Below are 14,701 nucleotides of genomic sequence, written 5' to 3'. Positions count from 1 at the left end.
ATTATCAAGACATTACATATTATCTCGATATATTTTGTGGGAATATATACCATACAATCAATTACAGTTGTTTTTCTTAGATATCACTATTCTGCCAGGCCTACTTGTCCGTTTATAAATTATGCGTAATATATGGCAACGCTTTTTTCACTTCCCCTGCTCATTGTTATTTGAATAGTGAGTGTTTGTGTGGAGAACAATAAACGTCATGTTGCTATGCCAGTGAGAAAAGGAAACGTCGGCCTGTGAGCGCGGTCAAGTGCAACAACAACGAGAAAAATGACCTGACACCTGTTATAGAAGTAATACATTTGAAGTGAATGAAAAGGCATGGACCTACGTAAAATAAGCAGTTCGTTTGTTGGGACTTTTGGGACTTGGGATTGACGCAGAAGAATAGCCGATTTAATTATGGCAAATCCGGAGAGAAATAAGAAGATTCTGCTTGATATGGTGAAACAGCCCAGCAACGACCATTGTGCCGACTGTGGGGCCCCTGGTGAGTTATTTTTAATAAAATACATGTTAAACCATGATTGATAGCCTCTAACATTTGACATGTTTGGGTTACCATTGTGGCTAGGATATGGCACAGATAGGAACTGTAAAACAAAAGTTTAAAGTAGTAAAATATTGACGGACCCCCAAACAGAAGCTATGTCTTCTATGTGACTATTTAATATTAATGATCGACTATTTCAGTGTGGTTGTCTATTGTTCATAGAATGTGGAGCATGAGCAAAAACCTAAGCCATGTAAGACATGTGAGTTATATTTGCATTTGCTTTTATTTCAGTGGATTTCACTGCTGATTATGTACTTTCTATGACTGTGATGTGGTTGTCTCACCTAGCTATCTTAAGATGAATGCAGTAACTGTAAGTCACTCTAAATGACTAAAAAGTCAAATGATTACAACCATGGCATGTTTTAAAGAAGTTATTTTGGGGGAAGTTATAGTTAATCCAGACAATGATTACAATGGTTCCTCCTTTCCAGTAACTCTCTACAACTCATCAGCCAACCTAGAAAAAACAACCAATCAAGGCATGACATACTACAAAGTCCAATATCCAAACTATAGTAATGTGGTTCAAAGGTATACAGGCTGCAAACATTTCAAGTGTCTGATTGATTGATACAGTATCATATTACTGCTATTCACAGAGCCAGACTGGGCCTCATACAAACTTGGTGTGTTTGTATGTGTGAACTGTTCGGGGACACATCGGGACTTGCCTGCCATCAGCCGGATAAAGTCCATACGTTTGGATTTCTGGGATGATTCCTTAGTAGAGGTACAGTTTAACATGTCACAATAGCCCAGTAGTGTACCAAGAACCTTTACACCTTGAAGGATGTACTCTCAAGATCACACAATAATAGTCACAATCCCTTTGATGTTGTCATGTTATAACATGCTTATGTTATTATGTTATAACGTTCCTCTTATGTTTCTAATTGTAGTTTATGAAGACAAGGGGTAACGCTGCAGCCAACGCGTTCTATGAGAAGTGTGTTCCGCCCTTCTACTACCGGCCACAGGAGAAGGACTGTGTGTGAGTGGGACTATATGTGACCATGTTGCGTTAGGGGGTAGGTGAAGGAGTCAGGCGCAGGAGAGCAGAGATGTCTGAGATGCGTACTTTTAATAGGCAAGTCCGCCAAATACAGGTATGGCACAATCCAAAAGTCAAACGCCCTCAACAACAGAGACACCCGTTACTCACGCACGGAGGAACAAACAAAGCTCCTAAATAACACACTCTATTAAAATGCGTGAAACAAAAAAATAGGCACAACCTCACCGAGCTACATCACCAAATAAAACAATCCCGCACAAACCTAGGCAGGCAACAGGGTAAATATATGCACACAGAAATTAACTTCTTATGGCTGCAGGGGCAGTATTGAGTAGCTTGGATGAAAGGTGCACAGAGGTGCCCAGAGTAAACGGCCTGCTCCTCAGTCATAGTTACTAATATATGCATATTATTATTAATATTGGATAGAAAACACTCTGAAGTTTCTAAAACTGTTTGAATTATGTCTGTGAGTATAACAGAACTCATATGGCAGGCAAAAACCTGAGAAAAAATCCAAACAGGAAGTGGAAATTCTGAGGCTGGTGGATTTTCAACCAAGATCCCATTGAAATTACAGTGAGATATGAATGGGTTTGCACTTCCTACGGCTTCCACTAGATGTCAACAGTCTGTATAACTTTGTCTGACTCTACTGTGAAGGGGGGCCAGATGAGAGGAGCATTAGTCACCACTGCCATGAGGTGACCATTCTTTGACCATGCGCGTTCACATAAGAGGGAGCTCCGTTCCATCGCTCATCTGAAGTCAATGTAATTCTCCGGTTGGAACGTTATTCAAGATTTATGTTAACAACATTCTAAAGATTGATTCAATACATCGTTTGACATGTTTCTACTGACTGTTACGGAACTTTTGGACATTTCTTCACGTTTTAGTGAATGCGCTTCATGACTTTGGAATTGTTTACCAAACGCGCTGGCAAAAGTAGCTAATTGGACATAAATAACGGACATTATCGAACAAATCAAGCATTTATTGTGGACCTGGGATTCCTGGGAGTGCATTCTGATGAAGATCATCAAAGGTAAGGGAATATTTATCATGTAATTTCTGGTTTCTATTGACTGCAACATGGCGGCTAATTTAACTGTTGTTCTGAGCGCCGTCTCAGATTATTGCATGGTTTGCTTTTTTCGTAAAGTTTTTTCTGACACAGCGGTTGCATTAAGGAGAGGTATATCTATAATTCCATGTGTATAACTTGTATTATCATCTACATTTATGATGAGTTTTTCTGTTGAATCGATGTGGCTATGCAAAATTACTGGATGTTTTTGGAACTAGTGAACGTAACACGCCAATGTAAACTCAGATTTTTTTATATAAATATGAACTTGTTCAAACAAAACATACATGTATTGTGTAACATGAAGTCCTATGAGTGTCATCTGATGAAGATCAACAAAGGTTAGTGATTCATTTTATCTCTATTTGTGCTTTTTTTTACTCCTATCTTTGGCTAGAAAAATGACTGTGTTTGTCTGCGATTTGGCGGTGACCTAACATAATCGTTTGTGGTGCTTTCGCTGAAAATCCTATTTGAAATCGGACACTTTGGTGGGATTAACAACAAGATTACCTTTAAAATGATATTAGACACATGTATGTTTGAGGAATTTTAATTATGAGATTTCTGTTGTTTGAATTTGGCGCCCTGCACTTTCACTGGCTGTTGTCATATCGATCCCGTTAGTGGGATTGCAGCCATGAGATGTTTTAAGGCAAATGAAACCAGGTGTGACAGAACCAAAGACAAAACAAACAGAAAAGGAAAAAAGGATCGGTGATGGCTAGTAGACCGGCGATGCCGACCGCCGAGCGCCGCCCGAACAGGGAGAGGAACTACCTTCGTTGGAAGTCGTGACACTATATCAATGTCTTCATTCACTCACTCAATTTAAGGAAGTGTAAATTGTGATGACTTGACAGTTGTTCATTCGGTGGAAGGATGTAGTATTATTCAAGAGAAGAAGAAGAAACATATTGGTGTCGATTAGCGTACAATTGATTGAGTTGGCAAATACTTCCAGGGCTTGTGGTCGAAGTTGAGTCATATATTGAACACAAAAAGTTTGTATTTTAAAAATATTTGTTTTTGAATTTAAATCTTTAACCTTTTGGTTTCCTGACAGTGTTCTTAAAGATCAGTGGATACGTGCTAAGTATGAGAGGAGAGAATTCACAGGAGAGAATAACTCCCTTCAGCAAGGTTATAGTTCAGGTAAGTGCTAAATGTTGACAAGCCTTCATGGATAAGTCCATTTATTTTATTCAAATTGTCAAGGAACACAAGACATTTCCATACATCTGTCTACAGAGCAAGGCATAGAAACAAACGTACCAAAATACTGCGTATGAAGAGAGAAGGGATACTAACTAAATCAATGGTTTGTATTGGTTGGATCCCATTCAGGACTTTACGAAGGAATTCTATGGAAGAAAGGCAAGGACAACAAGCAGTTCCTGAAAAGGAGATTCCTGCTCTCTGAAACGGACTTCACCTTGAGATACTTCACCAAGGAGGATGTAAGTTGGTTGAAATGCAGAAGACATTTCAGTTGAATGATTTCAGTTGTACAACTGACTAGGTATCCCCCATTCCCTTTAAGTAGCTTCTCTCCATCCTCTTGGATCAGATAACCCAGCTAACAAAATGTCGTCCTGGGGACGTGCCCAGAAGGCTTTGGAAAAGTCACAGGGAACATCCCCTGTTACTTAAAACAATGGGACTCCCTAAATCTTTCTCAGATCATTACCAATCCCATGAGGTATTATCCCAAACACCCAGAAAAGGCTACTCTCCTTGATGTTATCCTCACAAAAATTCCTGATAGGTATCAGTCTGGTGTTTTTCTGTAGTGACCTTAGTGATCACTGTATTCTGAAATGGCTGCTCAGTTAAATGACCTGTACTGATTTGTCATAGACGCTTGCTGAAAAACTTTAATGAGAAACCTTCCTTCATAACTATGATTACTCAGCTACACATGCCTCTCCCTAATGTCAATATGCCTTGTCTATTGCTGTTTTGGTTCGTGATTATTGTCTTATTTCACTGTAGAGCCTCCAGCCCTGCTCAATATGCCTTAGCTAGCCATTTTGTTCCACCCCCCACACATTAACCCAGGCCCTGCAGCCCCCAGCATCACTCCCATTCCCCAGGCGCTCTCATTTGTTGACTTCTGTAACTGTAAAAGCCTTGGTTTCATGCATGTTAACATTAGAAGCCTCCTCCCTAAGTTTGTTTTATTCACTGCTTCAGCACACTCCGCCAACCCAGATGTCCTAGCCATGTCTGAATCCTGGCTTAGGAAGGCCACCAAAAAGCCTGAAATTTCCATCCCTAACTATAACATTTTCCAACAAGATAGAACTGCCAAAGGGGGCGGAGTTGCAATCTACTGCAGAGATAGCCTGCAGAGTTCTGTCATACTATCCTGCTCTGTGCCTAAACAATTCGAGCTTCTACTTTTAAAAATATACTTTTCCAGAAACAAGTCTCTCACAGTTGCTGCTTGTTATAGACCCCCTTCAACCCCCAGCTGTGCCCTGGACACCATATATGAATTGATCGCCCCCCATCTATCTTCAGAGTTCGTACTGTTAGATGACCTAAACTGGGACATGCTTAACACCCAGGCCGTCCTACAATCTAAACTAGATGCCCTCAATCTCACACAAATTATCAGGGAACCTACCAGGTACAACCCTGAATCTGTAACCATGGGCACCCTCTTAGACATCATCCTGACCAACTTGCCCTCTAAATACATCTTTCCTGTCTTCAACCAGGATCTCAGCGATCACTGCCTCATTGCCTGCGTGCATAATGGGTCCGCAGTCAAACGACCACCCCTCATCACTGTCAAACGCTCCCAAAAACACTTCAGCGAACAGGCCTTTCTAATCGACCTGGCCCGGGTATCCTGGAAGGATATTGACCTCATCCCGTCAGTAGAGGATGCCTGGTTGCTCTTCAAATGTGCTTTCCTCAACATCTTAAATAAGCATGCTCCATTCAAAAAATGTAGAACTAAGAACAGATATAGCCCTTGGTTCACCCCAGACTTGACTGCCCTTGACCAGCACAAAATCATCCTGTGGCGATCTGCATTAGCATCGAATAGCCCCTGCAATATGCAACTTTTCAGGGAAGTCAGGAACCAATATACTCAGTCAGTTAGGAAAGCTAAGGCTAGCTTTTTCAAACAGAAATTTGCATCCTGTAGCACTAATTCCAAAAAGTTCTGGGACACTGTAAAGTCCATGGAGAATAAGAGCACCTCCTCCCAGCTGCCCACTGCACTGAGGATAGGAATCACTGTCACCGCCGATAAATCTACGATAATCAACAATTTCTATAAGCATTTTTCCATGGCTGTCCATGCTTTCCACCTGGCTACCCCTACCCCGGCCAACATCTCAGCACCCCCTGCAGCAACTTGCCCAAGCCCCCCCCCCTTCTCCTTCACCCAAATCCAGACAGCTGATGTTCTGAAAGAGCTGCAAAATCTGGATCCCTATAAATCAGCTGGGCTAGACAATCTGGACCCTCTCTTTCTAAAATTATCTGCCGAAATTGTTGCAACCCCTATTACTAGCCTATTCAACCTCTTTCGTATCATCTGAGATCCCCAAAGATTGGAAAGCTGCCGCAGTCATCCCCCTCTTCAAAGGGGGAGACACTCTAAACCCAAACTGTTATAGACCTATATCTATCCTGCCCTGCTTTTCTAAAATCTTCGTAAGCCAAGTTAACAAGCAGATCACCGACCATTTCGAATCCCACCGTACCTTCTCCACTATGCAATCTGGTTTCCGAGCTGGTCATGGGTGCACCTCAGCCATGCTCAAGGTCCTAAATGATATCATAACCGCCATTGATAAAAGACAGTACTGTGCAGCCATCTTCATCAACCTGGCCAAGGCTTTCGACTCTGTCAATCACTGCATTCTTATCGGCAGACTCAATAGCCTTGGTTTCTCAAATGACTGCCTCGCCTGGTTCACCAACTACTTCTCAGATAGAATTCAGTGTGTCAAATCGGAGGGCCTATTGTCCAGACCTCTGGCAGCCTCTATGGGGGTGCCACAGGGTTCAATTCTTGGGTTGACTCCTTTCTCTGTATATATCAATGATGTCGCTCTTGCTGCTGGTGATTCTCTGATCCACCTCTACGCAGACGACATCATTCTGTATACATCTGGCCCTTCTTTGGACACTGTGCTAACAAACCTCCAAACGAGCTTCAACGCCATACAGCACTCCTTCCGTGGCCTCCATCTGCTTTTAAATGCTAGTAAAACTAAGTGCATGCTCTTCAACCGATTGCTGCCCGCACCCTCCCGCCCGACTAGCATCACTACTCTGGACGGTTCTGACTTAAATATGTGTACAACTACAAATACCTAGGTGTCTGGTTAGACTGTAAACTCTCCTTCCAGACTCACATTAAGCATCTCCAATCCAAAATTAAATCTAGAATCGGCTTCCTATTTCGCAACAAAGCCTCCTTCACTCATGTTGCCAAACATACCCTCGTAAAACTGACTATTCTACCGATCCTTGACTTCGGCGATGTCATTTACAAAATAGTCTCCAACACTCTATTCAGCAAACTGGATGTAGTCTGTCACAGTGCCATCCGTTTTGTCACCAAAGCCCCATATACTACCCACCACTGCGACCTGTATGTTCTCGTTGGCTGGCCCTAACTACATATTCGTCGCCAAACCCACTTGCTCCAGGTCATCTATAAGTATTTGCTAGGTAAAGCCCCGCCTTATCTCAGCTCAATGGTCACCATAGCAACACCCATCCGTAGCACGCGCTCCACCAGGTATATCTCACTGGTCATCCCCAAAGCCAACACCTCCTTTGGCCGCCTTTCCTTCCAGTTCTCTGCTGCCAATGACTGGAAAGAATTGCAAAAATCACTGAAGCTGGAGACATATCTCCCTCTCTAACTTTAAGCAACAGCTGTCAGAACAGCTTACCGATCACTGTACCTGTACACAGCCAATCTGTAAATAGCACACCCAACTACCTCATCCCCATATTATTACTTATCCTCTTGCTCTTTTGCACCCCAGTATCTCTACTTGCACATCATCATCTGCACATCTATCACTCCAGTGTTAATGCTAATTTGTAATTATTTTGCCTCTATGGTCTATTTATTGCCTTACCTCCCTGCTCTTCTACATTTGTACACACTGTACATAGATTTTTCTATTTTTCTAGATTTTTCAAACTGTACGTTTGTTTATGTGTAACTCTGTGTTGTTGTTTTTGTCGCACCGCTTTGCTTTATCTTGGCCAGGTCGCAGTTGTAAATGAGAACTTGTTCTCAACTGGCCTACCTGGTTAAATAAAGGTGAAATATATATTTTTTTTAAATGATTGGGCCTCTGTAAATTAGCATAGAATCCGCTTGATCCCCTCTGTCGAAGATGCTTGGTCCTTTAAAAAAATATATTTTCAGTGGTATTGTTAACAAGCATGCCCCCATAAATAAAATATTAATAGAAAACGGGTTCAGCCCCTGGTTCGACTGATCTGGCAGAGTTACTTCACCTGAAGAACACTATTTGACGAAAGGATCTGCACACAAATACTCAGGCTGACTGGCTGTTGTTCAGGCAAATGAGAAATAGTGCACTCGGCTATACGGAAGGCCAAAGTCAGTTACTTTAAGGAGCAGTTCTCGCTCTGTGGGTCTAACCCAAAGAAGTTCTGGAAAATGGTGAAAGACCTGGAGAATAAACCTTCCCCCTCACAGCTGCCCATGTCCCTTAATGTGGATGATGTGGTTGTTACTGACAAGAAGTGAATGGCTGAGCTCTTTAATCACCACTTAATTAAGTCAGGATTCCTATTTGACTCAGCAACGCCTCCTTTCCCGTCCAGCACTTCCTCGTCTCCCAGCCCTTCTAATGTGACTAGCCCTGATGCTCCTCCCTCTTTTTCCTCTACCTCGCTACACAGCTTTTCCCTGCAGGCGGTCACTAAGTCTGACGTGCTAAAGGAGCTCCTTAAACTTGACCCCCAAAAAACTTCTGGGTCAGATGGTTTAGATCCTTTCTTCTTTAAGGTTGCAGCCCCTATCGTTGCCTAGCCCGTCTCTCCTCTCTGGGGAGGTTCCCAGAGCTTGGAATGTAGCCACGTTGAAACCTTTATTTAAAAGGGGGAGATCAAGCTGATCCTAACTCTTATAGGCCAATTTCTACAGTATCTTGCCCTGTTTATCAAAATTGTTGGAAAACTTGTCAATAATCAACTGACTGGCTTTCAGGATGTCTATAGTATTCTCTCTGGTATGCAATCTGGTTATGGATGTGTCACTGCAACCATAAAGGTCCCAAATTATGTCATCACTGCCCTTAACTCTAAGCAGTGTTAAACTGTTCTCTTTATTGACTTGGCCAAAGCTTTCGATACGGTAGACCATTCCATTCTTGTGGGTCGGCTAAGGTGTATTGGTGTCTCTGAGGGGTCTTTGGTCTGGTTTGCTAACTACCTCTTTCAAAGAGTGCAGTATATAAAGTCAGAACATCTGCTGTTTCAGCCCACCTGCAACCCCAATGCTCGATCCCAGGCCCCTCTTCTCAATTTACATCAACAACATACCTCTTATCAACTTACAGTGCATTCGGAAAGTATTCAGACCCCTTTACTTTTTCCACATTTTGTTACGTTACAGCCATATCCTAAAATGGATTCAATTGTTTTTCCCCCTCATCAATTTACACACAATACCCCATAATGACAAAGCAAAACAATATGTATAATTTTTTTTTCAAATTTATAAAATAAAAAAAACTGGAATATCACATTTACGTAAGTAATCAGACCCTTTACTGAGTACTTTGTTGAAGCACCTTTGGCAGCGATTACAGCCTCAAGTATTCTTGGGTATGACGCTACAAACTTGGCACACCTGTATTTGGGGAGTTTCTCCCATTATTCTCTGCAGAGCCATTCACACTCTGTCAGATTTGTTTCATCAGACCAGAGAATCTTGTTTGTCATGGTCTGAGAGTCCTTTAGATGCCTTTTGGCAAACTCCAAGTGGGCTGTCATGTGCCTTTTACTGGAGTGGCTTCTGTCTGGCCACTCTACCATAAAGTCCTGATTGGTGGAGTGCTGCAGAGATGGTTGTCCTTCTGGAAGGTTCTCCCATCTCCACAGAGGAACTCTGGAGCTCTGTCAGAGTGACCATCGGGCTCTTGGTCACCTCCCTGACCAAGGCCCTTCTCTCCGATTGGTCAGTTTGGCCGGGCGGCCAGCTCTAGTAAGAGTCTTGGTGATAGATTTGCAAAAATGTCTAAAAACCTGTTTTTGCTTTGTCATTATGGGGTATTGTGTGTAGATTGATGATGAATTTTTTTTTAGAATAAGGCTGTAATGTAACAAAGTGTGGAAACAGGGAAGTGGTCTGAATACTTTACGAATGCACTGCATCCACTTATATGCAGATGATACAGTCTAACGCTTCGAACACACCGACTGCGTCATTGCATCACTGCTGCATAACATTTTGCGCAGCTAGGCAACTATACTGATGCAGGTACCTTTTGCAAATGGTCGCATGCGGTTGGACACATGGAGGAGAGAATCATTTTCGCAGTATCCTCAAAACCGTGTCTTTTTGACACAACTGCTGACAGCTACAGGGACATAAACACAAAAAATGCTGCTTGGAGACAAGTGTCCACGATAGTAGGATTGCCAGGTCAGGTTAGTAGGGAGCTTGTGCTAGATGTGGCTAGTTAGCGTTAGCTAGCTAGCAAACCTAGCTTGCTAACCTAGCCAATGAGGTGTGTGTGAAAGAAATAGTCAAATAAATTATGCTAGTTACTACCCCTGATAACTTTACCAAATTTTCATGTTTGAAAGAGTGTGAATGCTAGATAAATAGTAATGGAAATGGTAGATACTACTGTACCCCTGATAATTTGGTCAAATAACCGTGTGTGTCTATGTGTACAGTAGGTGACATGTCCATGATAGCTATCTAATAACTATAGTTATGCTAGGTAATGGTTTGGCTTATCATGTTCATGTCTATGCATGTCTATGCTTTTATGTAATCCCACATTTTTACTGAATGTGTGCAAAAAAAAAATCTACATTCATATTTTGCTACTTTCTGTCAAGTCCACTCATACAATTTGATGAATCGAACGTATGCACCACACAGAACGCACTGCAACTGCCTCTGCAACGCAATGCTGCAAGGCAAATGCAGCGTTCCATTGGAAATGAATGTACTTCTGGTGTATCGAAACGCAATGACGCAGTCGGTGTGTTCGAAGCGTTACACGGAACCCAAACTGGCTGCGCACGTGCACCATCATGCGCCATCGTGCATAAATGTATTTTGTCCCACTACACCAAACGCAATCACAACACACAGGTTAAAATATCAAAACAAATTCTGAACCAATTACATTAATTTGGGAACAAGTCGAAAAGCATTAAACATTCATGGCAATTTAGCTAGTTAGCTTGCACTTGCTAGCTAATTTGTCCTATTTAGCTAGCTTGCTGTTGCTAGCTAATTTGTCCTGGGATATAAACATTGAGTTGTTATTTTACCTGAAATGCACAAGGTCCTCTACTCCGACAATTAATTCACACATAAAACGGTCAACCAAATTGTTTCTAGTCATCTCTCCTCCTTCCAGGCTTTTTCATCTTTGAACTTATATGGTGATTGGCATCTAAACTTTCATAGTATTACTACACCGACCAGCAACACAGTTCGTCTTTCAATCACCCACGTGGGTATAACCAATGAGGAGATGGCACGTGGGTACCTGCTTCTATAAACCAATGAGGAGATGGGAGAGGCAGGACTTCCAGCGCGATCTGCGTCAGAAATAGAAAGGAGTTCTATTTTAGCCCTTGGCAACGCAGACGCTTGTTGACGCGCGTGAGCAGTGTGGGTGCAATAATTTAATAATATAGATTTCTAAATGTATTTTGCAACGATGCAACGCGAGCGGTGTGGTCAGCCTATTATACTCAGCTGGCTCCTCCCCAGATTTTGTGTCTCATGCTCTGCAACAAAGCTTAGTCCTGCAATCTTTCTCTGCCCTTAACCTTGTTCTGAACACCTCCAAAACAAAGGTTATGTGGTTCGGTAGGAAGAATGTCTTACTGACACTGGTGGCTGCTTCGCGTGTTTAAAAAAAAAAAAAAAAATCTCTACCATTTTGCCCTTTGTGCTGTTGTCTGTGCCTAAGAATGTTTGTGCCATGTTTTGTGCTGTTACCATGTGGTGCTGCTGCCATGCTGTGTTGCTACCATGTTGTTGTCATGCTATGTTTTTGTCATGCTGTGTTGCTGCCATGTCGTGTTGTTGTCATGCTGCGTTGCTGCCATGTTGTGTTGTTGTTTTAGGTCTCTTTATGTAGTGTTGTGGTGTCTCATTTGTCGTGATTCGTTTTGTCAATTTTATTTTTATTTTTATCCCAGCCCCCATCGCCGCAAGAGGCCTTTCCCTCTTGCTAGGCCGTCATTGTAAATAAGAATTTGATGTTAATTAACTTACCTGGTTAAATAAATGTTAAATATAAAATACCTGAGAAGGGATCATTATAATGCTGCCTGTTGTGTATTATTGACCCTAGTCCAAGAAGCCCAAAGCAGTCATCTCTATGAAGGACCTCAATGCCGTGTTCCAGCCGGAAAAGATAGGCCACGCCCATGGGCTGCAAATCTCCTACCTGGAGGAGGAACGGACCAGAAACCTGTTTGTTTACCATGACAACAGCCAGGTAATAACCTATGACAAAACTCAATTGAAACGTTATCATGAAGACTTGGGGTCAAATTTCTCTCTCCTACTTCTAGGAAATTGTGTCCTGTTTCAATGCGATTCGGGCCACCAGGTTTGCTTACCTCAAGAAAGTCGACCCTAATGCCAGGGACAGTGACGTGAGTTCAAAGTAGAAGTCTTGTATCGCCGTAATTGACATGATACGTCATCCTTTCAATGACTCCCTCTGTACAGATCTGTCTCCTTTCTATGTTTTGGTTTGTGCAGCTTGTACCTTTGATAACCAGAAGTAGCATTAAAGAAGGCTACATGGAGAAAACCGGCCCAACGGTTAGTACTCCATCAAATTCATTGAACATAGTGAAGTTTTAAAGTGATATACACCGAGAGCACCAGAAACTCAACCTGTATGATGGTCAGCCAGGGCTGATTCTGTGCCTTCTGTGTCTGTTCTTAGCAATGGGAGCCATTCAAGAAGAGATGGTTCATCTTTAACTTATCGGACAGAAAGCTGTCCTACTTCAAAACTTCACTGGTAATGACAACAGAGAACATACATAAGCCATTTGTATTTGTGAAGAAGAATGTTGCAGTGTGTGTGTGTGTGTGTGTGTGTGTGTGTGTGTGTGTGTGTGTGTGTGTGTGTGTGTGTGTGTGTGTGTGTGTGTGTGTGGCTGTGTCTATGTGTGTATTGGTGTGTGTCCGTCCATAGGATGCCTTGGAACTGGGAGCTGTCTTCATCGGCACAGAGGGCCATGGCTACTCTGTGAGGGAGGGCCAGCCTAAGGGGAGCCGCAGTGGCAGGTGGAGGTTCGGAGTGACCTTGGAGACACCAGACAGGCAGTTTGTCTTCCTGTGTGACCAGGAGCAGGACCAGAGGGAGTGGATAGAAGCCTTCAAACTAGTAATCGCCCAGCCTATGCTACCGCAGCACTACAACAGTATGAAGACCATTCACTGTTCACCATGTTTACAATATACCAGCAGCATGAGACTTACGATTATTGTTAAAGTGGTCAATGACAGAAAGTTATACTTTTGAGTAGCTGAAATAAGTTTATTTTTTATTATTGAAAATGTGTCTTTATTTGTTGTTTCAGCTGAGGCAAACATGAGAAGGATGAAAAAATGAATGGTGTAAAAACCGGAGGAAAGGAAAACACGATTTACAGGAAGAAATGGCAATGTGTGAGGCTGGCTGCCTGTTTCAGAGAGCCTACCAGTGACAGGTGGAGGCTTCTCACAAGAGGTGATCAATGAACTCTTCAATGGAGTCATGTTTATCGGAAAATGAGGAGAGGCTAAATGAACTCAGGCTAAAGAGGCTAAACGAACTGAAGAGCTGCCAATGGGGACCAGCACTGGTAATCATTGCAAATCACCATTATCCAGGGCACCTTGCAAACCATTGACAGGACTGCATATTATGAGATGGGAACTGATGGCATTGTCGGGGACATTGGGAATGTAATATATACTTTCTATTAACTAATGTGTATATACACTGAGTGTATAAAACGTTAAGGACACCTGCTCTTTCCATGACATAGACTGACCAGGTGAATCCAGGTGAAAGCTATGATCCCTTATTGATGTCACTTGTTAAATCCACTTCAATCAGTGTCGATGAAGGGGAGGAGACAAGTTAAATAAGGATTTGTAAGCCAATGGAGAGATGGATTGTGTATGTTTGCCATTCAGAGGGTGAATGGGTAAGACAAAATATTGAAGTGCCTTTGAACAGGATATGGTAGTAGGTGCCAGGCGCACCAGTTTGTGTCAAGAACTGCAGCGCTGCTGAGTTTTTCATGCTCAACAGTTTCCCGTGTGTATCAAGAATGGTTCACCACCCAAAGGACATCCAGCCAACTTGACACAACTGCGGGAAGCATTGGAGTCAACATGGGCCATGTTGGGCCTGCATCCCTGACACCTTGTAGAGGCCAAGACCCGATGAATTGAGGCTGTTCTGAGGGGTGTTCCTAATATTCTGTACACTCATTGTAAATAGAAAGCGAGAGAGTGCGATACAATACTTTAATGTATCTAGTAGTTTGTTTTTTGTATAACACAGTTATTTTATAATACAGTGTTTTATTATCTTTGTGTTGATTGCAGCCTACTGTTATTTAAATTATTTTGTATGTCCTGTCTGTGTCATTGTTACATATGCCAATAGCACACACCAGGAAAAGTGAGTTAAGCATTATTTATGTCCATATAGAGTACCTCTTGTGGCTCAAGAGGAAAAATATTCTTTAAGTTGTTATTATACCTGTGACACTGTGATAACTACAGTAGCCATTA

At 42.3% G+C, this 14,701-nt stretch overlaps 1 protein-coding gene across 1 annotated transcript; it reads left to right on the top strand.

The window, feature by feature from the left end:
* Positions 1-332: 332 nt before the first annotated feature.
* On the top strand, positions 333-13,843 carry LOC120032984 (arf-GAP with dual PH domain-containing protein 2-like). Its single transcript, XM_038979264.1, has 11 exons — positions 333-499; positions 1,168-1,298; positions 1,468-1,559; positions 3,740-3,828; positions 4,021-4,133; positions 12,246-12,392; positions 12,469-12,552; positions 12,662-12,724; positions 12,852-12,929; positions 13,107-13,335; positions 13,495-13,843. The coding sequence occupies exons 1-11, from the start codon at positions 412-414 to the stop codon at positions 13,524-13,526; spliced, it is 1,146 nt and encodes a 381-aa protein (XP_038835192.1). The 5' UTR covers positions 333-411; the 3' UTR covers positions 13,527-13,843.
* The last annotated feature ends 858 nt before the right edge of the window (positions 13,844-14,701 follow it).

The sequence above is a fragment of the Salvelinus namaycush genome, chromosome 39 (genome assembly GCF_016432855.1).
Source record: "Salvelinus namaycush isolate Seneca chromosome 39, SaNama_1.0, whole genome shotgun sequence".
Classification (NCBI taxonomy): Eukaryota; Metazoa; Chordata; class Actinopteri; order Salmoniformes; family Salmonidae; genus Salvelinus; species Salvelinus namaycush.
Note: the sequence above shows the minus strand (reverse complement) of the source record. Positions and strands in the feature narration are given on the sequence as shown.

Bases quoted from the DNA above. Each gene is read 5' to 3' on its own strand.
- LOC120032984 (XM_038979264.1), top strand. From the start codon at position 412: ATGGCAAATCCGGAGAGAAATAAGAAGATTCTGCTTGATATGGTGAAA. The intron at 4,134-12,245 runs GTAAGTTGGTTG...TATTGACCCTAG, and splicing joins GATACTTCACCAAGGAGGAT to TCCAAGAAGCCCAAAGCAGT. The intron at 12,725-12,851 runs GTTAGTACTCCA...GTCTGTTCTTAG, and splicing joins TGGAGAAAACCGGCCCAACG to CAATGGGAGCCATTCAAGAA.